Genomic DNA, 24477 nt, shown 5'->3' with positions numbered 1-24477 from the left:
TTTACAAGAATTGAAATCATACCATGCATACTTTCAGACCACAATGCTATGAAGCTGGAAATCAACCACAGAAAAAAGTCTGGAAAACCTCCAAAAGCATGGAGGTTAAAGAACACCCTACTAACGAATGAGTGGGTCAACCAGGCAATTAGAGAAGAAATTAAAAAATATATGGAAACAAACGAAAATGAAAATACAACAATCCAAACGCTTTGGGACGCAGCGAAGGCAGTCCTGAGAGGAAAATACATTGCAATCCAGGCCTATCTCAAGAAACAAGAAAAATCCCAAATACAAAATCTAACAGCACACCTAAAGGCAATAGAAGCAGAACAGCAAAGGCAGCCTAAACCCAGCAGAAGAAGAGAAAGAATAAAGATCAGAGCAGAAATAAACAATATAGAATCTAAAAAAACTGTAGAGCAGATCAATGAAACCAAGAGTTGGTTTTTTGAAAAAATAAACAAAATTGACAAACCTCTAGCCAGGCTTCTCAAAAAGAAAAGGGAGATGACCCAAATAGATAAAATCATGAATGAAAATGGAATTATTACAACCAATCCCTCAGAGATACAAACAATTACCAGGGAATACTATGAAAAATTATATGCCAACAAAATGGACAACCTGGAAGAAATGGACAAATTCCTGAACACCCACACTCTTCCAAAACTCAATCAGGAGGAAATAGAAAGCTTGAACAGACCCATAACCAGCGAAGAAATTGAATCGGTTATCAAAAATCTCCCAACAAATAAGAGTCCAGGACCAGATGGCTTCCCAGGGGAGTTCTACCAGACGTTTAAAGCAGAGATAATACCTATCCTTCTCAAGCTATTCCAAGAAATAGAAAGGGAAGGAAAACTTCCAGACTCATTCTATGAAGCCAGTATTACTTTGATTCCTAAACCAGACAGAGACCCAGTAAAAAAAGAGAACTACAGGCCAATATCCCTGATGAATATGGATGCCAAAATTCTCAATAAGATACTAGCAAATCGAATTCAACGGCATATAAAAAGAATTATTCACCATGATCAAGTGGGATTCATTCCTGGGATGCAGGGCTGGTTCAACATTCGCAAATCAATCAACGTGATACATCACATTAACAAAAAAAAAGAGAAAAACCATATGATCCTGTCAATCGATGCAGAAAAGGCCTTTGACAAAATCCAGCACCCTTTCTTAATAAAAACTCTTGAGAAAGTCGGGATAGAAGGAACATACTTAAAGATCATAAAAGCCATTTATGAAAAGCCCACAGCTAACATCATCCTCAATGGGGAAAAACTGAGAGCTTTTTCCCTGAGATCAGGAACACGACAGGGATGCCCACTCTCACCGCTGTTGTTTAACATAGTGCTGGAAGTTCTAGCATCAGCAATCAGACAACAAAAGGAAATCAAAGGCGTCAAAATTGGCAAAGATGAAGTCAAGCTTTCGCTTTTTGCAGAAGACATGATATTATACATGGAAAATCCGATAGACTCCACCAAAAGTCTGCTAGAACTGATCCATGAATTCAGCAAAGTTGCAGGATACAAAATCAATGTACAGAAATCAGTTGCATTCTTATACACTAACAATGAAGCAACAGAAAGACAAATAAAGAAACTGATCCCATTCACAATTGCACCAAGAAGCATAAAATACCTAGGAATAAATCTAACCAAAGATGTAAAGGATCTGTGTGCTGAAAACTATAGAAAGCTTATGAAGGTAATTGAAGAAGATTTAAAGAAATGGAAAGACATTCCCTGCTCATGGATTGGAAGAATAAATATTATCAAAATGTCAATACTACCCAAAGCTATCTACACATTCAATGCAATCCCAATCAAAATTGCACCAGCATTCTTCTCGAAACTAGAACAAGCAATCCTAAAATTCATATGGAACCACAAAAGGCCCCGAATGGCCAAAGTAATTTTGAAGAAGAAGACCAAAGCAGGAGGCATCACAATCCCAGACTTTAGCCTCTACTACAAAGCTGTCATCATCAAGACAGCATGGTATTGGCACAAAAACAGACACATAGACCAATGGAATAGAATAGAAACCCCAGAACTAGACCCACAAACGTATGGCCAACTCATCTTTGACAAAGCAGGAAAGAACATCCAATGGAAAAAAGACAGTCTCTTTAACAAATGGTGCTGGGAGAACTGGACAGCAACATGCAGAAGGTTGAAACTAGACCACTTTCTCACACCATTCACAAAAATAAACTCCAAATGGATAAAGGACCTGAATGTGAGACAGGAAACCATCAAAACCTTAGAGGAGAAAGCAGGAAAAGACCTCTCTGACCTCAGCCGTAGCAATCTCTTCCTCGACACATCCCCAAAGGCAAGGGAATTAAAAGCAAAAGTGAATTACTGGGACCTTATGAAGATAAAAAGCTTCTGCACAGCAAAGGAAACAACCAACAAAACTAAAAGGCAACCAACGGAATGGGAAAAGATATTTGCAAATGACATATCGGACAAAGGGCTAGTATCCAAAATCTATAAAGAGCTCACCAAACTCCACACCCAAAAAGCAAATAACCCAGTGAAGAAATGGGCAGAAAACATGAATAGACACTTCTCTAAAGAAGACATCCGGATGGCCAACAGGCACATGAAAAGATGTTCAGCATCGCTCCTTATCAGGGAAATACAAATCAAAACCACACTCAGGTATCACCTCACGCCAGTCAGAGTGGCCAAAATGAACAAATCAGGAGACTATAGATGCTGGAGAGGATGTGGAGAAACGGGAACCCTCTTGCACTGTTGGTGGGAATGCAAATTGGTGCAGCCGCTCTGGAAAGCAGTGTGGAGGTTCCTCAGAAAATTAAAAATAGACCTACCCTATGACCCAGCAATAGCACTGCTAGGAATTTATCCAAGGGACACAGGAGTACTGATGCATAGGGGCACTTGTACCCCAATGTTCATAACAGCACTTTCAACAATAGCCAAATTATGGAAAGAGCCTAAATGTCCATCAACTGATGAATGGATAAAGAAATTGTGGTTTATATACACAATGGAATACTACGTGGCAATGAGAAAAAATGAAATATGGCCTTTTGTAGCAACGTGGATGGAACTGGAGAGTGTGATGCTAAGTGAAATAAGCCATACAGAGAAAGACAGATACCATATGGTTTCACTCTTATGTGGATCCTGAGAAACTTAAGAAAACCCATGGGGGAGGGGAACAAAAAAAAAAAAAAAAAGAGGTTAGAGTGGGAGAGAGCCAAAGCATAAGAGACTGTTGAGAACTGAGAACAAACTAAGGGTTGATGGGGGGTGGGAGGGAGGAGAGGGTGGGTGATGGGTACTGAGGAGGGCACCTTTTGGGATGAGCACTGGGTGTTGTATGGAAACCAATTTGACAATAAATTTCATATATAAATAAAAAAATAATAATAATAAAAAAAAAAAAAAAAAAAAGAAAAGCAAGGCTGAAGGAGCCCGAGCAGTGAGGTCGGCAGCAGTGTCATTTGTGAGGTTGAGGGAGAAGTGAAGAGATGCAGATTTGGAGAGGATAATCAATAACTTTATTTTGGACATTTCAAAGGCTTATAAAACATCTAAGCACATGTTCAACAGACAACTGGAAATATGAGACTTGTGCTTATGGAAGAGACTGGGGCTAAAAACATTTGGGAGCCATCAACATATTATGGGGCACAGGACACTGTAACAGAACAAGAGGGAAAAAAACTGATGTGGCTCTTTTTGTTAAAAAAAAAAATAGATATGTACGTAGGTGGGTACATGTGTCTTCAACTGCAAGGAGCTTAAATAGGTTGAACATTCAGCTTTGGGCTCAATTTCTCACCCAAACCCTAAAAAAAAGCTTCTTCCTCTTCTCTGCCTCAGGACTCCCATTTATAAACTAATAGGATAATAGCACCACCCAAAGGCTAACTGAGAGACAAGTGCTCACTGTCTTCCAGAGAGTCCAGGGGCCTCTGCAGGACACTTTCCCAGTCTCCAAAGAAAGTTACTCTCCAGTGGTTATTAAAGATCTGCAAGGAAACTGTGCAGCTGTCTTTTTTTGACAGCCTATCATAAGATTCCTAAAACTATTGGTAAAAAGTACATGATAAATATTAAAGAGTTTTCTAAGTGTAAAAAAGGGCTGAATTATTTTTGCACAATCTTAGAAGCCATCTATCACTGGTGGATAAACAGACATATTTCAATGGAAATGTCCTTTATACGAGGTAAGGAGATTTCATTCTATCTCACTGAGAAAAGTTTGGTCATCCAGCAGAGGCTGGGTCCATGCCACAGTGTCCCTTAAGCACTGAGTAGGATCCCATAATTCCCATGTCCAACTAAAAGGTCTGAAATAATAGAGAAGAAATATATAAGGAGATAGGGATATTTCCAAAAGGCATATTACAAAAAAGAAAAGAAAATATGCTATTTATGGTATTTATGCTAAAAAAAATATATGCTATTTAGGTCATGATCTATAGTTCATGAGTTTGAGCCCCACATCGGGCTCTGTGCTGAAAGCTTGGAGCCTGGAGCCTGCTTCAGATTCTGTGTCTCCCTCCTCTGCCCCTCTCCTGCTTGCACTCTGTGTCATTCTCTCTTTCTCTCTCTCTCTCAAAAATAAACATTAAAAAAAATTTTTTTTAATTCTAGAGAAAACCCAAGGTTGGGATCCTGAGCCAAACAATCCCATAATAAAGGCAGAGAGAACTGGAAAGAGAGAATCCGCCGTTTACCGGATCGTTTCTTTGACTTCGAAGAGCCCTTGGATGACTTTTTGGGCTTCTTTATCCGTTGGTATTTCAGAGCCTCCAGCCTCTCAGGTGCAGCAGCATGCCCAGGTGCAGGTGGATGTGTTCTGGAAGGGACAATTAGAGAGGCACAGGTCAGCTCCCAGAAAAGGAAGCTTTTGAAGAGGGGCTGGAAGAAAACCACATAGCCGACCCACAGGAGGACAGAGTACAGTTCTATGGAGTCCCAGGTATCCACAATGTTTCCTTGACATCAGCCTCTTGATTGCTCCTGGAAGGGAGAAAACCCAGTAGAAAGCTCCAGCAGTGGGAGGCCTACCTCAGATGGAAACCAGAAGACCTAAGAGAGGGAGAGAGAAACTTTAATAGTGAGCCCCAGCCCATATCACTCAAACATGGAGGAGGAAGGTCAGAGAAGAAAGCAGCTTCAATGTCCAAAGCTCTCAGAAATCCTCACAAGCAAGACCTTTAAGTGAAAAGTAAAAAGGCAGATTAAAGCAGTAGGTGAGTAATCCCACCCCAATTAATTGTCCTCCTCCAGAAAGAGAAGTCCAGGTCTAAATGAGAAACCCAGTATCAAGTGAGATGGAGGTACATAAAACCCAGCTTCTTTGGGCTTCTTCCTCTCCATCTATAAAAGGCAGGTGGAGCCCCAGCAGCTAAAAGTAACAGATACTTGCCATCTACCAACATTTCAGCAGGAGTGTCTCCCTGACCTTCTGCAATCTAGGCTCAGATGCCATCAGCCATGTAAGCAAATAAAAGGTAAAAATAGATTATGATGGTTAGTGTCCAAATTCCTTGCCATCAGTAGCAAGTGTCTAGTGAATAGAGATTCATTTTAAGATTCAGTAGAGAAACCAGGGCTGGGAGAGACACCATGTATATCAGTCTCTCCTTCTCCCCCAGCTGCAGAATAGATGCTGTCATTTGCCTGATGGATCAACTACGAGGTTAGAACAAAGTCCACAATTTGACTGGAGCCTGTGCAGCCCATGTGACAAAGGGAACCAAAGGTAGCTGGGAGGATGGACTGTCTGTGACAATCTGTGCATACTGGAGAGAATTTTTCAAAAGTCATAAAAGCAAATCTAGAAGACTTGTATGTTATAAATGTCATTTCTTCTCAAAGTAAGCCAAACTCGGAGCCTGAGGAATAAAGGGAGAGAGAGAGGAGTCGCTCTTTCTTTCCCGCCGGTGCTGGCTTTAGCACACCATCAGGGAAGTAGGGACATTCTAGGACCATGGTGGACTGAGGTGAATCACACTCTTCCTCAATCCCCACATCTCCTTTTTCCATCTCCGTCACAACTGGTTTTGGGTAAATTCTGATTAAAGGGAGTAGGACAGCCAACCCTGTGAGGGGAAAAGAAGTCCCCAGTGGTGAGCAACAAGCAATTTGAGATTGAACAACAAATGACAGCAGGATGGGAGGTCTGCAGCCCCATCTCCCCAGTATTGGCCACATTTGTGGGGATGAAGGAAGAAAAAACTTACAGACTAATTGTTGATAAGACTCTGGTCTCTGGGGTTTCCTGAATTAACTGGCAATGAAGCAACCTCCATCTTCTTTGATGGATATCATCAGTCCACAGTCTTTTAGTAAATAAAGTATCAAGACTCTCCTCCAAATTTCAGGTCAGAAACAACTTGTAGATTTCCCCCTGATAGCACAGGGCTAGGGGGCCCCACCTACATGCACACACAGGCAACACATGGTCTCATCTGGTAGAGAAGTCCAACTCACCAATAGAAGTCAGTCTTCCATCCCCAAAGCCCCAACCCACCAATTCCCCATCCCCTCCTCTTTTAAACTCTACCCACAGAGATCCTATATAGCAGGTGCTGCTGCCAGGGAATCTGGAAGGCAGGCAAAGGGTAGAGATGGCCAGGGTATGAGGGAGCATGACTTTGCACTGCTGGTAGAATGTCCTCACCCCCTTCTCATCCTTGACTAGAACTTCTTCAGCTGCCTAAAAGGAAAATCAAAGGTATGAATCTGCCCATTCAGTTTACCTCTTCCCTGGTCTTGGCCAGCCTTTTCAGAAAGACCACACAAGGTGAATGACGCATGGTCTGAAGAGGCATATGACAAGCAAGTGGACCCAGAGAGCAGTGTTTAAATGACATAATCCAGGGTGACCTATGAGGGCATAAGAGAAACTGGTTCAGGGTGCCCCGAAAATTCCTAGGGATTCTCCAAGCCAGGTAAAACATCCAGAGATATATGAAAATTAACATATCATTACTTTTATCATTTCCCTTATATAGCATTTATTTACCACTTACCATGTCAAGTACTGATCTATGTTTTTTACAATAGTTCTCTTTAATCCTTGCAACAACCTTAAAAGGTATATTCTATACTGATCCTATTTTTTTTCATAGGGAGAAACTGAATGTGGAGAGTTAACCAGCTTGTCTGATAATCCAGTTATTATGTGATAGAGCCAAGATTCTCAACATTAGGCTAAACTGCTCTTCTAACTTCTTCCTAAAGAAAACAGGTACAGAATCTATCTAGAGGAAAAACAGTGCTTCCATACCTCACCTGAGAAATCAGTGTGCCCTGCTGTTATAGTCATTGACAATCTCTGTTTCAGTGGCACAGTCAGGGTAAGACAGACCAGGGATTGGAAAAAGCTGACTGATGTTATATCTTCAAGCAAAAATTCCCAAATGGTAATGATCCATTGAGAAGGATAAGCCAAATTTCTCTTGTGAAACAGCCAAGCTCCAGCCCTTCCAGGACACCTGCTGTCCACCTGTTTTTGCTTTGGGCTCAGGGCTCAAACACAGAAACATGACAGAAGGCTCCTCGAGGTACCAAGACACTCTATGGATGCAGGAGAAAAAAATAAAATAAAAGCAAGTGTGTCTGGAAGGGGTGGGGTGTAAAATGGATCTTTATTTTAAGCAAATTATACAGAAAAGACACATGGAATGTGGTCCAACAAACTTTACCTGCATCATGTAAAGCCTTTTGGAATCAAACTGCCTCTCTTTTCTAGGAAGGGTGACCTTATCCCCAGTCAAACTCACAGCAGGAACTATCAGATAATGACATTTGGGTGATGGTGTCTCTCAAGACAGTGGGAAGCTTGGGTTAAGCAACTTCATCCTATCCCTGGAATAAAGTTGGTACGTGAATTTGAGGTTGACCAGTAGGTTACCCTGTTAGAACAGCATCCAACCCTGGGCTCTCTAAGAAATGGAGGTCACAGTTCTCTTCCCAAACTCAATTCTTCTAAAATCCAGCAAATTCTGGGGCTCTCCGTCTCCCAGGAAGTAAGAATATGAGGTCTAAAAGCCTAAGGGATTTTCTGGATCTTCCTTGTCATATGGGGTTTCCCCTAATCTCCAGTGCTCTGTCCCAGTGATGTCTCTCTGCAGTTCAGAACCACCAAAGAATGCCTGGAATTTACTTTCTCACTTTCTCTCTCTCTCTCTTTTCATAAAATCCATATGAAACCCAAATCACAATCATTTAGCCCAGGGGCCTTGGTTGCTTAGCTCTGTGCTTACCCAGAATAGTGAAGAAAAGACACAGTCAAAAAGGTTCAAAAAGCAGGCAGAGCCACAGGACAGAAAAGTTAAAATCCATGGGACATTTCCCACTCTTACTGCCCTGAGGGCTGACCATCCCAACACAGTTTGCAGCTGCCCGTCCCAGTCAGCAGAGGCAGTGATTTAAGGAGCGTTTTCATCCTCTTCATGATTGCCTGACAGCAGACTCTGCTTGTCTGACCTTAGACTAGAGCAGAGGCTGAGGAAATCCACTCACATATGAGGCATAGCCAGGAAAAAGGTCACTTCATTCTCCATATACAAAGCAGAAAGCCAGGATTGTGGAGGTCAGGTTCCACCCAGCGTCCACCCCACTTTCTAGTGGGGTCAGAACTCAGTGTTTGGCCTCAGAACTCAGGAGAGATTTGTTTCCAAATGGGAGCTCCTTCCTGCAGTTCACCCAGGAAAAGGGGGCCCATCCATCCTCCCAGACCCACCTGATTAGAGGCCAAAGTCGGCACTAACAGGACAGGGGATTCAAGGGTGGTGTGAGAAGAGGGTTGCTACTGGTATGAGAGAGGGAGCCGAGAGAAGCACCAGCCTCCCAGACGGCCACAGAAGGGGCAGGTCCACTCAATACAACTCCCCGCTCTGAGGTGGGAGTTGGGAAGAGGAGAAAAAGGGGAGAGAGAGAGGAGGAGGAGAGGCGGGAAGACAACTGCAGGTTTGGGGAAAAGGAACAGGAGAGAGACTGAAGGAAACAGGAACAGAGCGAGAACGAACGTAGACAAGACGTGTCACATCTTCTCCAAGCAAGACCGAGTGGAGACACATGCAAAGGCGCAGCATGAAGACAGCGTCTGAAGAGGAGCCTGACGCTTCCCAATGGCCCCAGCAGCTACCGCGCCCAGGGAGCTCTCAGCAAGCAGGAGTGAGCGGTGGCTCTTGCTGCCCAGCACCATCAAGGTCTAACTCCGAAGCTGCGGGAAGCACTTTATTCTCCTAGGCTGGGGATACTGGCCAGGCCCCAAGGAACCAAATCTCCCTCGTCGCTGCCCTTGGTTTCTGGGTTTGCCACAGCAGTGAGAGTATGATAGCTCAGCTCTCAGACCTGGTGCAGTGGGGACATTGTGGAGACAGGGATCAACAGCTGGGTGAGGGGAGTGGCAGTAACAATGGGGAATGAGGTCCAGGCATTTTCCAAGAGTGGAGTGAGAACTGGTCTTGGTGCTATCACCTCTCTGGGCATGACAGAGGGGTCATAACTAGGGTTCAGGGAGAGAGAGTAATGAAGGTGGAGGATGGTCCAGTCGCCATCCCCTGGAGCACCCACCCAGTAGGCCACAGGAGGCTCCTCATGAAGGAAGGCTCATAACTACTTCCTGACACCCTCCCTGCTCTCTCCAGTACTAATGGCTGCACTGTGGCAACCAACCAGCAGCAGACACGATCCCAGGGCCTCTTGGCTGCTACAATTTTATAGCCACAGATCATAAAGAAATGGCACAGCATCCCAGTCCTCCTTATGGGAGGCCACTCTTATGACTGAAGATTTATAGTTCTGAGTTTGGATAATCAGCCTCCCTTGACATCACTAGGTGGGCAAGGGATGCAGATGCTTCTCACCTAGAGAAACCAGGAGGCTCTCCTGACTCCACACTGCTTGTTCCCAGAAGTACAGCCAATGGAGTCCATGGAAAAAAGAAGTATCTTAGTCACCATGAGAGACAGTGAGTCTCAGGTGACCCTAAGCCTCTGTAAGGGACTCAATACCCCTCTAAAATGCCCAAGTTCCTAGATTTCCACCTGGGAGAATGCCAGAAGAGGACCAACCTCAGTGGAGAGCAGAGCGCAGTGCTTTACTGCTCAATTTCTTCCTGCCCAGGGGAAGCCTGTCCTCTCTCCCTGGGAAGATCCTCCCAAGACCCTAGAGCTGTGACCCAAGATCAGGAGTGACTACTACAGGGACCTTGGAAGCTATGTAAGCCTGAGGGCGAGGTCCACATCTCAGTCCTGTAACAACCAAGAATGAGCTATAGAGGGCAAGGAACATGGGAAGTGGTGACATTTCCCTGCCCTTGCCCTCACAGGACTACAGGTGACCTGGTCCTAAGGAAGACCCAGCTATTGAGGGAAGGAACTGGGCCACACCCCAACCCTGTGCTCCTTGAGAATATTAGTAAGATCCCAAGAAGACTGTGAGGGACCAGCAACCCGAGGGGAAGATCTGAGTCTCTGCAGGGGTCTAGGAAGGAAAGGGGTGGTGCTATGCCTGAGGGCAGAAGGGGGTCTGTTTCTGGATATGAGTGTGGCCCTGATGTTTCCAGAGGTGCAGAGATGCAAAGCAGATTTAGGCATTCTAGGCCCCTTGGGGTACATGCAGGGTCTCAGGGGGCTTCTGTGGGAGGCCCTGGGTGTGTTGGCAGCAGGGATCTGAGTGAGGAAAACTGCAGAGAGGCTCTGGGACAGGCTTGGCATGTGGGGTGGGAATCAGAAGCTGCAGCTAGGCGGTGCCCGAGCGTGGCCTGGTGAGGCTGTTGGAGCAGCATGATGTGGGGAACCCAGAAGCCGTGGGAACAGAGCAGCAGAGGCTGCCGCCCACAGAGGGGGTGAGGGGACATGGTTTGGATTCCCCTGTAAAGGAAGCGATGGCCCTGCCGAAGCCCCGTCCGCCTGTCCACCCCCCCGCCCCACCCCAGCCGCGGAGCTCCCTTACCTATTGAGCTGAGGAGAGGCTTGTCTCGACAACACTGCCCAGATAGCTGAGATCAATCAGAAACAAAGCAGTTATCAACACGGGCCGTGGGGGAACCACCCACGCACACCCAGAGGGGAGGAGGGGAGGAGCACAGGGGCCAGAGAACCACAAGCGAGGCCAGAGAATGGGGTGAGGGGAAGGAGAGGAGAGAGACAGAGAACCAGACGGCACGATGGACGAGGCAGATGGGCGCTGCACAAAGCACAGACAGGGCTGCGGCGCACAGCATCTCCTGCACAGACAGAGGCACGGGTCCCGTGGGCGCGCCACGCCTGGCATCCTAGCTAGAGCTCTCCTCCACCTTCTCCACCTGCCAGGAGCAGGGGGGAGTGGGAGGGGAGGCTGTACTTCCAGGTACCAGAGAGGGTGGGAGTGCATGGGGCAGGGGAAGGGCACTGGGCTCCCTCCTCTCCAACCGCCTCCCATCCTGCCTACCACCAGACCAGCCTCCTCTGGAACACTCTGCTCCCCTGCACAGGCGGCCACATCAAGAAAAGAGACCAAAGGACGGAACCAGAGAGAAAGAGAGAGTGGGAGGGAGGGCAGGAGGGACCGGGGGCACTACAGAGATGTGGTAAGCCCTTTGGAGCAAGTTGGGCCAACCCAAAGAAGATGGAGAAGGAAGAAAGACAGACAGAAAACCAGACTTGAGGAGGAAGGAAGGGGGAGGGGGAGGAGGAGGAGGAAGAGGAGGGCCAGGGAAGAAAGATGAGAGAAAGAGAGGCACAGACGGGCATCCAGGCTGACTCTGGTACCTGGAATACCAGCTGCTACAGTTTAGTGTGTGCCCTCTCAGGCAGGCTGGTCGCAGGAGCTTGTCTGTTTGTCTGTCTGTCTGCGGCTTCCTGCGAGGCACACAGGTTGGGGTAGGGTATGTGGCTCCGGGCACACAGTTCACAGGCCTGAGATTTTGCTCCCAGCCTCCAGGATGCGCCCCCTGGAGAGTCTGTGGGAGGGGCCCGGCGCTCTCTAGGCTGCTATGGGCAGGAGATTGGGAAGAGGAGCCCCAGGCCTGGTGGTCCAGGGAAATGAGGCTTCAGGGTCCTGCTTAGCAGGGAGGACAGCCCAGGGAAGGGAAGGAGGCTGGATACAAGGTCTCTGGGTAAACCCTGGAACCACCCCCAAAGCCAGGATCACGGGGATATGGAGAGCTCTCCACTCTAAGAGTAACTGAGGTGACCCCTCACTCGGACACACCACACCCTCCTCTCCTTGCCCACGTGTGTCCATTCCGCATCACCCTGGGGGCCTCCTGAGATCTCTGGGCTGGGTAGAGGAGATCCCTCATGCTCCTGGCAGGGTACCTGGGCAGGTAAGCCCCACCTTCAACCCCATGACCACACCCTGTCGATGCCAAGACCAGAACTCTCCCAAAGGGATGCTGCACCATGTCCAGACAAGCCCTGTCATTTGGGTTGATGGAAGGGGTGGAGGGCAGGTAAGGAATGGGGAGTGGAAGATGACCAGGTGGAGGTGGGCAGGAGAAACCAGCTCACACTCACCCTGAAGTAGGTAATGGCGGTGGGGGGGGCTCTGGTCTGAGCAGCTCCTCCCCCATCCTTCGAGGGGAAGGCGTCTGTCCAAACACATCCAGGTTGTCCGCAGGCCCTGCAGGGCCTGGCGGAGGGGAGGGGTAGCCTGTGGCCAGAGTGGTGAAGCCCATGGTGGGCCGGTAGCTGGGGCTCCCGCTGCGGCTGCTCTGGGAAGGGGAGCCGGTGGATGGCGTGGACTTGCGAGAGAAGCTGACAGCGGCTGGTGGCTGCAGGGTGATCTCCGACATTTCTGCCTGCTGCAGGAGGCCCGGGCGGGGCCGGGCCCGGGCGGCAAGCTCAGGGGAGCCGGTGCGGGAGCTCAGGGGACTTTGGGTCAGAGGCGAGAGCCGGGAGGGCTGTAGCACCACTTGATGTAAACTGGGCTCGGCGCGCCTGGCCTGCCGGGGGCTGGGCCGGGGCCGGGGCTGGGGCTCGTACCACCGGGTGTCCAGGCCAAATGTGCTGGGGCCGCTGTGCCCCCCCGGCTCAGCCGGCTCGGGGTAAGGCAACACGGGTATGCCCATACCTTGGCTGGTATGTCTTAGCTGCCCTTGGCTCACCAGAGGTTGCATAGGTCTGTCCTGCCACTTAGCGGAGGCCGGTGCTGGGACGGGGCCTCTGCCCGGCGACTTGCCTGCCCAGCCCTTGGGCGCCTCCAGAGACAGGATGCCCGGGTAGGCCGCGGGCACCTGCAGGGAGGTGGGGGGCAGTCCTCGAGGGAGGCAAGCCTTGGGCTGCAGACTCTCGGCTACGTCACAGGGGTGCAGCTGGTGGGGAAACATCATGGCCGGGGTTTCCAGTCCCCCAAAGGGGAATTCTGGCCGACCCCAGGGCTCAGGGGAGCGCCCTCCCGTGGGTGTCTGAGTCAAGGGCAGCGTGCTGTTGGAAGCGTTCTCTCCGTTTTCCTCAGGAATGGTGGGGTGGCCAAAAGGCCCCTCAGTATGCAGGGGTGGGGAGGACATGACAGAGCTCAAGGGGCTGCCCACTTCTGGCATGTAGAAGGGCGGTGGCTCCACCTCCCCAGGGCTGCTGCTGCTGAGGTACCCATAATACTGGCCATGGTGAAAGGGCCGGGGGGCGGGAGGTCTGGCTTGGCCTGTGGCCTGGAGCCGACCTTCCAGGCCGCCGGGGCCCTCCAGCCCACGGGGCTGGAACCGAGGGCTGTATGCTGGTGGTGGCAGGTAGGACTCCTGGCTGGATGACAGAGGGGTCAGCTGGGACTTCAAGGCAGCCACAGATGTGGGCACCAGCGGGTCCTCGTTCTCCTCATCTGACTGGCGGAACTCAGGGTACATGTCCGTCTCCTCGGCAAAGGGAAAGCCCTCAATGCGCCTGCTCTTCATCGAGGGCTCCATCTCAGAGGGATCCATCACAAAGCGGCCATCAGGGCCTCTGCTGATGAGCTCAATGGGTGTCGTGGCCTCAGCCTCAGCCTCAGCCTTGGCCACGCTGTACTTCTTGCTGCTGATGGCCCTCTTGGTCTTCTTGTACAATGACAGCTCTTTCTCCCGGGTGGGACTCAGCATCCTCTTGGCTGCTGGCTGGCCTTGGTCATCAGAGGACTCCGATGGGGCCCGGAGAGTGCGGATGCTCTCAGGGCTCACCTTGCCAGATGACAGGCTGTGGGGGTGAGTGAAGGAGCCGGAGTGTGAGGCAGGGCACACCTGCTCCTGTACTTCTTTTTCTTCTCTTAACAAACAACCACAAACACCTAAGATAATACTAAGGAAAAGGGGTGCAGATGGGCTGCATATTTTGGCATGAAATACCTTGGCCAACTCTCCACTGTCTAAATGTGTGCTGGCCATTTTTTGAATGAACACCCACATTTCTACTTTCATTCTGCCCTGCCCTTACTGTCTGCCACACTCTGTCTAGTCACCTTCATTTCCAGGGTGTTCAAGCAATGCAAGCCCATCTTAATATTAACTTAAGCAAAACACATTATGAACGCAAATCTATTAGGATGAAAAAAAATAACAAACACATTCCAAAGCTAAGGAGATTATCTGCTAATTTGGACTGTCCACTCTACTGCTCCCTCTGTTAATGTGGACAACTTAAAATTACCGTGCAGATCAGTTAACAGCAAACAATTTGGAAACACTTGTCTTGGGGCTGAGTGAGACAAACCACCTGCCTGTCTCCACCCTCAACCCTCTGCCCATACACCACAACAGCAGGGGCACTTACGGAGACTCCAAGCTCTTTCTGCAGTGAGTGATGGAGAGTGGAGGATCTGGAAGGAAAAAGAAGGGGAAGAGACCCTACTGAGGCCAGGGATACAAAATTTATCTCAGGTGTCCTCAGGGGCTGGAGCAAAGCCACATAGGACAGCAAGCCCTTCCAATGTTAGGCATCTTTGGGTCCAGTCCAGAGTCCTGTGCCCACCACTACACCTGCCTTCTCTCTCATTCTGGCCCCAGCACACCCTCCCCAGCATCCTTCTTCCTTACTCCCTCTTCCAGATCAAGTCCTGCTGGTAGTTCTACCCATAAGATTCCAATTTCCCTTATTTTCGAGGGAGACCATGCTAAAAGTGGACCTTCTCTCCCAATGGGGAGCATTTGAAACTGAGCCAGGTAGAGCAGGGTGGTGGGGGCAAACACCCACCTTTTTTGCGCTTGAGCTTACGCTTGCGCTGCTTGTTGACAAAGCAGGCGGCCAGGGTGCTGAACAGGATGGCAGCTGCCAAGAAGCAGATGGTAGCTACAATTCCAGCCAACACAGGCCGAGCTAGCCCGTCATCGGTCAGGTCCGGCTGTGGGAAGATGTCTGCAGGGAGGGGCGAGGAACACACATGACTCCCTACCTCCCTCCCATAACAGCCCCCACCTACACTGACAAGTACCTCCCAAGTATTTTTCCCTACCTCTGTAGAACAGACAATGTTAAAGCTCAGGCTCCATGTTCAACTCTAGCACTTGAAGAGGTTTGTATAGATGGGGAAGAGACAGAAAAGACTAGTTTATGGAAGTCAAGTGATACCTACAGAGCTTGTAAAGAAGAAATCACATCTATACCTTACCCCATAAGGGTAATAATTTCAATAATAATCTATAGTTGGCTACTGCTGTTTGCAAAGGGCTCTCATGCATATTACCTGATACCCTCAAATGAGACAGAGCACATGCTATTGCTCTCATTTTCTAAGGTAAAGAAACTGTCATGGCAGAGTTTGAGCAACTTGCTTACATAGATACTACAGATCAGTGCCCAAACCACAACACTGCTACTCTGACCTCCTGTTGGTATTTTCTGCCTTCTGCTATGTCATCTTAACAAAATGAGAGTGTAGATGTGAAGGTACCTTGAGGGAAAAATGCTATAGCAGGGAGAAGAGTTTGTGACCACAGAATTCAGATCTGTCTATTTCTAAGTCATTATAGCACAACTAAGCAACTTCTACAGGGAAGGTTAGCACGTCCTGGTCATCTCAAGTTCAGAATACTGGAGCTAGCACAGACATTCAACACAGGTCCCACTTCATTTTACAGGTAAAGAAGTGAGTTTCACTTTGTGCCCAAATCCACACAGCTTGTTAGTGAAGCCAGGACTAGACCCCATCTATTGTACCCTACTTCAAAGTCAGTTATAACAGTAAGTGCCACTTTTTAGGTTCTGTGCAGTCTGATATATTTGGCTGGAACCCATTGTTATGGTGATATAACGATGGATGAAAATAACCCAAATCACACTGATGAGTTGAGTTGGCAAATGAATGCTACAGTTTTTGGGAATGGGGGGCTTAAAGATGGGGGGAGGGGAGCTGAGGTTGCTGCACCTTCATTCACTCATGGGGAATCTTCCCTGTACACAGAATAGTTCACTGATGAAAACCTTCACATCTTCTATCCTGCAAACTCGGTTCCCTGTTCCTCTGGGTCTCTTCTCTAGAGGGAAGCCACGACAGAGGTATGTGTCTATAGCAGGACTTTTGTAAGAAAGAAAGCAAGAGAAAGAAAAAGAAAGAAAGAAGAAAGAAAGAAAGAAAGAAAGAAAGAAAGAAAGAAAGAAAGAAAGAAAGAAAGGTAGGAAGGAAGGAAGGAAGGAAGGAAAGGAAGAAAGAAAGAAAGGTCCATGGTGCCTAGCATGATGCAGAAGTCACACCCCACTGCCCCAGGGCTCTGGTGCCACTTCAGTCTTTCCTTCTCCTCCCCCAAGTCTGCCTACTCTGGTGCTTCTATAGCTCTGTGAGTACTACTGCATGAGCTTCTTGGCCAAGCTCTGAGCCAACTGGTCCCAGAGGTCTTTGTGTGAGCAGTGCCCATGGAAATGGTGCCATTGCTTGATCACTAAGAAAAAGCCTCTTCCCAGACCTAGGGAGCCACTTCACTGGGCAAGGGAGGGGTTCTTCTGTGTTCAGGCAGGAACTGTAGCAGAGAAAGATGTGTATAAATGGGACCAGGGCCAAGAGAAAGAAAGATAAATGGGGAAAATGCTAGGGAGTTGGCTGTATTTAGCCTGAAAAAAATCTAGGGAGACGAAGGGGTAGAGGGAAACAACACCAAACAGTAATTTTCCAAATAAAACCACCATAATTATAAAGCAGTCTTATAATAGGCACTCAATAAATACGTGCTGACCTGTTGTCTCTCCAGTTCACTGCCCCAGCCCATTACAGAGGACAACACTGGAGGAAACAGGGATTTTATAGCAAAAGAACTTAAGTCAAGTTATTTTTGACAACTATAATGAGATTAGCGACATTTCTTTCTGCAGCTATCTTTTAGAAAGTGTCATAAACGCAGCTCTTTAGTTGGAGAAATCCTGTCCATCATGGATGCAGAAGAATGGGTCGGAGGGCCTTAAGAAACACTACAACTCACAGCTTCAACCAGAGCTCTCCGTTGTTTCCAATTCAGTCTTCTTTCCTCATTTTAGCTATCTCACTGGGGGATTCCCACGTGGCTTTTACCCCCCACAGTTGTAAGAGAACCCCCCAGCCCAAGTACCTGTGCTGGAGACACCGGCAATGTTGCTGGGCTCACTGATCAGATCCTGCATGACGGCCAGAACCCGGAACTCGTACCAGGTGTCCTACAGTCCCAGGGATAATAGCCTGTCAGCCCAGAAATCTGAGACAGACACTGACCCACCACTACACCCACCCTGCAATGACCTTTCATGGAATGGGGTACCCAAAGCAGTGGCATACTGCAAGTGTTGAACAACCAGCTCTCAGGTTAAAAGAAAAAAGTCCTGATTTGAAAAACGCACTTGCCAATTTCCATGATAAAAATACTCCTACCATGGCAGATTTCAATCTACAAAAGTGAGGGCACTGAAAGCAGAGTTGGAAAGAGATGCTCACACAGGCTCTCAGGAGCCCCAATGCTATCATTAAATGAGTGTCCAGGGAAGGAAGACAGAAAGATAGATGAGGCTATCTATATCCATGTAATAATAAGCTGTTTCCTCTCTCCAGCTAGAGAGACATAAAAGTTTAAAGCGGAGGGTCAGCTGGAATATATATATATATATATATGTATGTATATTCCTCTAGGGACTCTAAATTGTTAAAGCAGGGGTCCTTCCCTGGGCAAAGCTAGAAGACAATCCTTCTGGGAAATCCTTCACCCAGCCCAAGTTAGACCCCTAGCAGGGACCTGAGGTCACTGTCTATTTACACAATCTGGGCTCCTAACCTGCTCCGCCTGGCTCCAGCTTATGTCTGTATGTGGAAAAAGCCCTCAAGGCAATAAAAGTCACCACTGCCAAACACTGGTCCTGAGTCTGTAGGACCCCAGTTGCCATGATCTACGGATCCCAGACCTCGGTAGCAGATCTGAGAATAAAGGAATCACGGTGTGGGGCAGCACATGGCTCAGCCTTGTACACCTTGTACACCTTGTACACCTGACTTGTACACCTCACTCAAAGCGTTCAGTGACTCCAGAGAGTCATGACACTTCCAGAATTTGGGAACAGCAGCAAGGAAAGGCTGGACACCTCACCTGTGACAGATCCTTGGCAAAGAAGTCTCCATCAGTGCCCGGGATGGCACCATCTAACGTCTCCCAGTGTTCCCCGACACGAAATTCCATGATGTAGCGGTCAATGGGAAAGCTGTGATTGGCAGGGGGTAACCAAGACAGGAGCACACCCTGCTGGGTCCGATTGGCTGTGAGGCACCTCGGTGGGGTAACCAGCACCAGGGGTTCTGGAGTTGTGATAGGGAATGCTGTGGCACAGAGGGGAGAGAGGGAAAGTATGTGGCGATGCCGAGATCATTGTACCCTCACCTCTCTAAAGTGCCTTCTGGCTCAGCATGTGTCTCTAGGGCACTGTGGCCCCAAGGCAATGGTCACTTTGCCATGCAGGAGTCATTTCAGAGACAAGAGTGTCACACAAAAGAGCCCTCCTCACCCAAGGGAAGTGGCCCACAGCCACAAGAACCTATTTTCTCAGCATTTCTAAAAACATAGATGAGGGAATGAAGTGTCTCAAATGGAAAAAAAAAAAAAAACAACAGAAATCACCAGGGTGGGGCGGGGGGGGGGTGGTGGTGGTTGTCGTGTAGAGAGTTAGGAGATGGAAGAATTAAATGTAATCTTTTAAATAAGATAATATCTTTAAAAAGATACTACAAAATGTATTTTATGTTTTCTTCCAAGGAGCTAGAATTGTCTTCTCATAGCACATTGTCTGCTCTCAATTGCCTTCTTGGCACAGGTGGAGAATAAAAAGGCCAAGGAGGAAAGCTCCAGAGCAGGGGTAAGCATCCCATCACTGCTGCACCCCCTAGTGGCAGTAAAGGATCCAGGAACAGGCTGGAGGGGTGCCACCTGTTCACGGCGCTCTCCAGGTGGAATGGAGTGAGCCACTGGGTCCAGGAGGGAAGAGTCAGCATGACTAAGATTTGACAGGGAGAACTGGCCACACACCAGCCACCAAATGAGGCCAAGGGCCAGAGGAAAGAATAGGCAAGGGTGCAGAAGGAGGAAGAAGGATTCCTAGCCTGCCCTGTGAAGCCACAGGAAGATGCAAACATGTGGCTTACCAAGGAAGGATAAATGTTGAAAGGAACCTGGCCCAAAGTGCTCTGATGTGGGTCAAGGCACTATGGTCCAGGCAAAACTCAAAGAATGGGATGAGAAGTCCTTCTTGGGAGATCAAATGACATGATTACCTGAAGCATGTAGCAAGGTGCCTGGCATATAGTAAGAAGTAAATGTTATCTGCTAGGATCATCACCACCATTACCGTCTTTACCCAGATCCTCCAGGAAATATCCTCAAGACATCCCAGCCCGGGGTCCTCACCTAAAGTGTTCACAGTGACCACCTCACTGAAGGCGCTCGTTCCCAGCTTGTTCTGGGCCAGGACGCTGAACTGGTATGCTGTCTCAGGCTCCAGGGCATCCACTAGCAACCAGCTGGGTCCCGGTGGCACTGGCAAAGATAGCCAGTCATGGGGCCCAAACTGTGCCCGCTTCATCCTGGCCAAAAGAAAGAGAGAGGATCGGGGACAAGGAGGTGGGGTGGGTTACACTGGAGACACGAGAATGCATGCAAGGTCCTCAAGGAGGTGGCACTGGGCAGACCTGGCCTTCCCTGGCTTTAGGATAGAAAGAGGAAATGACCAAGGTGGGATGACCTTCCCAACTCTGGCTGTGCCAGTCTTTTTAACGCCGGTCGCCAGCCACCACTGGCACCACCTCTACTAAAAGGAACCCTTAGATATAAGTGATGCTTACAATACTGGTAAAACTACCAATTGCACTGGGGGGCGGGGGATCTTTACCCTGGTCACAGCCCTAAGAGTACATCTGCCTTGGGAGAGTAAGGACAGTAGGAACAAGGCAGGTACCATCGTGGGGAAGTGAGGATGAGCAATTCAGCAATGGCAGGACTAGGGAAGAAATCCAGGTGACCTCAGCTGCCCACCCTCCCAGGGACAGTGAAAAGTAGGGAGTAAAGTAACCCAGAGGGCTCACTCAGTCCAACAAGGTTTGAGTCACCTGAAGAAGCCTAGGGTATAAGACAAAAATGAGCAGGGATTTCCCCACAGTGAGGACCAGGATCCTTAAGGCCTTAACAGTTAGAACTCATAATCAAGGGCAAGGTCACACTGTGTGTAGAGGACCCTGGAACTCAGGGTGAAGGTTAGCGTTTGTTCTACACCGCCCACCTAACTCTCCATCCCTGCTATTTCCAGGTGCAGTGCCCTGGGATCACCACGGGGAGGAGACATCATCCTATGGGACTGAGACCCTGGGCAGCTTTCTTCCTGCAGCCCTGAGCTACAACTTAGTGGATGCCGGCTCACAGGGTTCCCTCTAGGTTTAAATGCTCACTACCATGAATGCTTAGGAGTTTGAGCTGAGGCAGCAAAAAGCACAGCAAAAAGAAGCCAGTACCAAATGTCTGAGTCAATACGTGGAGAGTCAGCGGCAATCAGAACAACAGGAGGGAAGAAGACCTCCCCAAACTTTGCAACTACCCTTCCCACCCGCCCCCACCCCACCACCCCGGGCACCAAAGCAAGTGAGCAAAGTGTGATAAAGCGGTGCAGATGAGCAGCAGCATGGAGCAGGACCGCAAGCAGTGAGGGAAATCCCAATCTACACCCAGACCTGCCACTTGGACATCCCCAAAGATGGCCTGGCCTTGCCAAAGGCCCTTCCCTGGACACACAGCTGCCCAGCAGCACCATGATTCTTGCAGCAGTCACCTGGCAGGGTTGTCAGGAGCCCTCCCCCGCCCAGCCCCCCACCTTGCCTTGGGAGGAACAGAGATTAAGGGGTGGAGGATGTTCTGGTTGTAACTCAGAGAGTTCCCCACACTCATCATCTAGGTTGTTTGCCTAGTCAGAACTCAAAACATCCAGAATATTCAGGATGTACCCACCAAAACATCATGATGGGAAAGAGGGCAGCTTCCTCTTAACCCCCCTTGATGTTGACTAGTGTATCAAGGGCTCTCCCTGAATCTCCATGAGTTGCCCTCTGCAGGAATATTTCCTCCTTCCTAGGCCCTGATCGAGCCTGGCTGGGAATACATAGCCAGATGAGGCAGGTCTGAAAAGGAGGAAGTGAGAGGGCTCATCCTTCCCACTCAAGGATGTCCCATATTGCAGGTGGCCAGTTCTTGGCTCAGGATAGGAATGTGGGGGAGAAAAACCTTTGCGTGATGGGAAGGAGGTCCACTACGGCCCCTCTCTCCACCTTTTCTGTGCCTCTTGACCTCAGCCTGATTTATGTATGCATCTTTAAGATCCCTTACCTACCCCAAGGTTTAAGCAAAGATCTCAAATCACTACATCTGGCCAAATTAATAGCAGAGATATAAACACAATAGAAACACAGGGTCCTAGAGAAAATGAAGATGCTGAAGACAAGGCCAGAAGGCAAGCACCACTTCACATCAGTTTCTGGAACCACTGGGAAAGCGAGAGAATAAAAATTAGATTCTACGCTTCCAGCTGGGCTGTTTCTCAATGCCACTGAAGATTGGGAGTCTCTTCCAGACTCCAGAGGACAGAGGAACCTAAAAGAAGCATGAACCAAGGACACAAAAAGGGGTAGTGAGATAAGCTGAAGAGAGAGCAGCAGAGGGTGATGGTCAATTCAGGCAACAGCCTAAATTGGCATCCAAACCTTTCAGGCTGGGAATGCAGAATGCCCCGAATCCCTCACAGACGTGCCCATTCCCCACAAGACCTAGTCACTATGTCAAAACACCTCACTGACTGGAGGTCTAGCAGGCAAAGAACTGTATCCTTCTCATAACGTCCACCCGCCCCAGGGACTGACTGAAGTCAGGGGTTGGGGGAGGGAGAAGCAGAGAGCAAAGCATGCGGGGGTGACTCACAGAGGTCCGTACCAAACTGAGAATGTCTGCTCGAATCCTCCATCATAGCCTGGCTCCCAGGACACGTTGGCAGTTGTCATGGAGACCTGGACCCGGACACTGCCCGGGGCATGGGGGCTGGTGCCTGGAGACCAAGTGGAGTGCTCTCAGACTGAAATGAACTGGGCCCAGTGAGCTGGGCACCCACAGTGGCACTGCGTAGTAGCAAAATGCAGTGCCTCAAGTGGAGCACAGAATGGCGAGGGATGCTGAGGAGCTGATGCCCTGAGCAGTAGGACTGCAGAAGAAAAGCCATCCCACTGTGCCATAGAGTCCTTCTAGCAAGATATGGCACGAACATCAGGAACATGGCCAAAGGGAAACCAGAACCTTCGTCATCCCAGGCCAAAATCCTGTGCTCACCTGGCAAATACAGAAACACTCTCCCTCAAGGTCACAGTCCAAGCTAAAAAGTCCCTCTCCTATAAAGTTCTCTGGCCTCATGAGAGATAGCCATATTCCACCCGAACATCAAAGTGAGAGGCAGCACAACACAACTATTAAGAACTTCTACTTGTGTTTGAGTCCAGGACCCAGCAGTTATTAGTGATGTGATGTTCGGCAAGGTGTGTGATCCATGCCAGCCTTGGTTTCAATGTATGTACACTGGGGAAATATCAGCTCTCACCTCATAGGTTAAAAATGATAGGGCACCAACTGGGACAGAGCCTAAAACTGGTGGTAAATGCTCGAAGTGTTGGCCACTGTTACAACTAGCTATCAGTCCCCAGAGGGGCAGGCTACAAGCTGAGGTCTTAGGGACACACACCTCAGGCAAAAGAAGTGGGAACATAACCCCTGGCACCCCGGAAATGGGAATGCCAGTAACCTCCAGGCCAGGCCCAGCTGCTGGAGCTCAGCACACTGGTCCCCTCCCAGATCCCCCTCATTCCATTCTTCCAGCTCCCCTTCTAGGCCTAGACACAGTCGCTACTGCCCACACACCTGCCTCATTTCTATGGGGGGTGTTGCTGGGTACATTTTGCCAGAAAAAGATCTCCCCAGGACAGGCCCCATGTCACCTTCCCTTGTATAGAGTCCACAGAGGGCTAGGGTTACACGTGGCAGGCTCCTGATTCAGGGGTGGGCCGACTCAAGAAAGATGCCCAGAAAGGGTAGACATTGTCCGATGCCCAGACCACAGCCCTCCTGCCCACAGCCCCCGTACCGATGACGGTCAGGTGGGTACTGGCAGTGATGCTGGTGACCACGTTGGTGGCGATGCACTCCCACTCCCCGTGGTCCTCCTTACTCAGGGCTCGAAACTGGAGACTCCCGCTGGGCAGGGCATTGTGCTTGCTTCTGCTGGGCTTCCCTACCTTGGCCAAACAAGGGGGCAAAGAGGAAGGCAGGAGCGGGTCGGCAGGGGAGGAGCCGGGTCAGCAGGGAAGAAGAGAAGCCACCAACACATCAGAGGCCCAAGAACAGGAGGAGCAAGTGGTACCCGAACATTCAGCCCACACCCCCACTGCCCCTCCTCCAGAGCACCCATCACTCTAGAAGTCAGCCCCACTGCTCAGCACCTGGCCCGGTCACAACAGAGCACTACCAGATCTTGCCCCTCCAGCACACTTCCCAAGAGCTCCAGAACCTGAAGGTACCTTTCTCCAAGTGATGACAGGGAAAGGGTCCCCTGCAGCAGCACAGGGGATAAGCAGCTCCCGGCCAGCCTCCTGCCTATACTCCCAGCCTGGTAGCACCGTAAAATACGGGGGGTCCTAGGGAGAGCACAGCAAGGCCATGAAGTCAATCATTTCAGCTTGCCCACTCCCATGGAGGCCACTCTCAGCCCTGGGCCTCACCTTCAGGACAAGCCGTGCAGGAGCAGACTGGCCCATGGTCCCCAAGGTGTTGTAAGGCACACAGGTGTAAGTGCCAAGAGCCTCCTCTGTGGCCTCCTCAATCCGAATAGAGCCATCCTCCATCAGGGTCCAACCCAGGTTCTGTCAGAGCACAGACAGCAGAACAGGGAGCAATGGTCAGGGGACAGAAGCTCGGTCCCAGCCCCCACCAGGCCAGACCTAACTTTGCAGACCTGGACACAGCACCAGCTAGTGTGGGGTAAGGGGTTGT

At 49.3% G+C, this 24477-nt stretch overlaps 1 protein-coding gene across 3 annotated transcripts in view; it reads right to left on the bottom strand.

Annotated features, from left to right (window-relative positions):
- The window catches only part of IGSF9B (immunoglobulin superfamily member 9B), a 57173-nt gene that overhangs the window by 7760 nt on the left and 24936 nt on the right, over window positions 1-24477 (bottom strand). The window contains exons 9-20 of one of the 3 annotated variants that reach the window (XM_086678639.1): window positions 24207-24347; window positions 24006-24122; window positions 23573-23723; window positions 22366-22489; window positions 19816-19991; window positions 18508-18734; window positions 17506-17590; window positions 15164-15325; window positions 14744-14789; window positions 12521-14170; window positions 10977-11022; window positions 4741-4860 (exon numbers count right to left, since the gene is read on the bottom strand). In XM_086678639.1, coding sequence (XP_086534765.1) covers window positions 10977-11022; window positions 12521-14170; window positions 14744-14789; window positions 15164-15325; window positions 17506-17590; window positions 18508-18734; window positions 19816-19991; window positions 22366-22489; window positions 23573-23723; window positions 24006-24122; window positions 24207-24347 — 2925 coding nt within the window. In that variant the 3' untranslated portion in view covers window positions 4741-4860. Of the gene's footprint in view, window positions 1-4738; window positions 4861-10976; window positions 11023-12520; window positions 14171-14743; window positions 14790-15163; window positions 15326-17505; window positions 17591-18507; window positions 18735-19815; window positions 19992-22365; window positions 22490-23572; window positions 23724-24005; window positions 24123-24206; window positions 24348-24477 lie in introns of those variants that run through there. The other 2 variants (XM_025928664.2, XM_086678638.1) reach the window with 2 other exon arrangements.

Source organism: Puma concolor, chromosome D1, assembly GCF_028749965.1.
Source record: "Puma concolor isolate L17-30 chromosome D1, mPumCon1.1.hap2, whole genome shotgun sequence".
Classification (NCBI taxonomy): domain Eukaryota; kingdom Metazoa; phylum Chordata; class Mammalia; order Carnivora; family Felidae; genus Puma; species Puma concolor.
The sequence above is the reverse complement of the archived record's forward strand: the minus strand, read 5'-3'. Positions and strand labels throughout refer to the sequence as shown.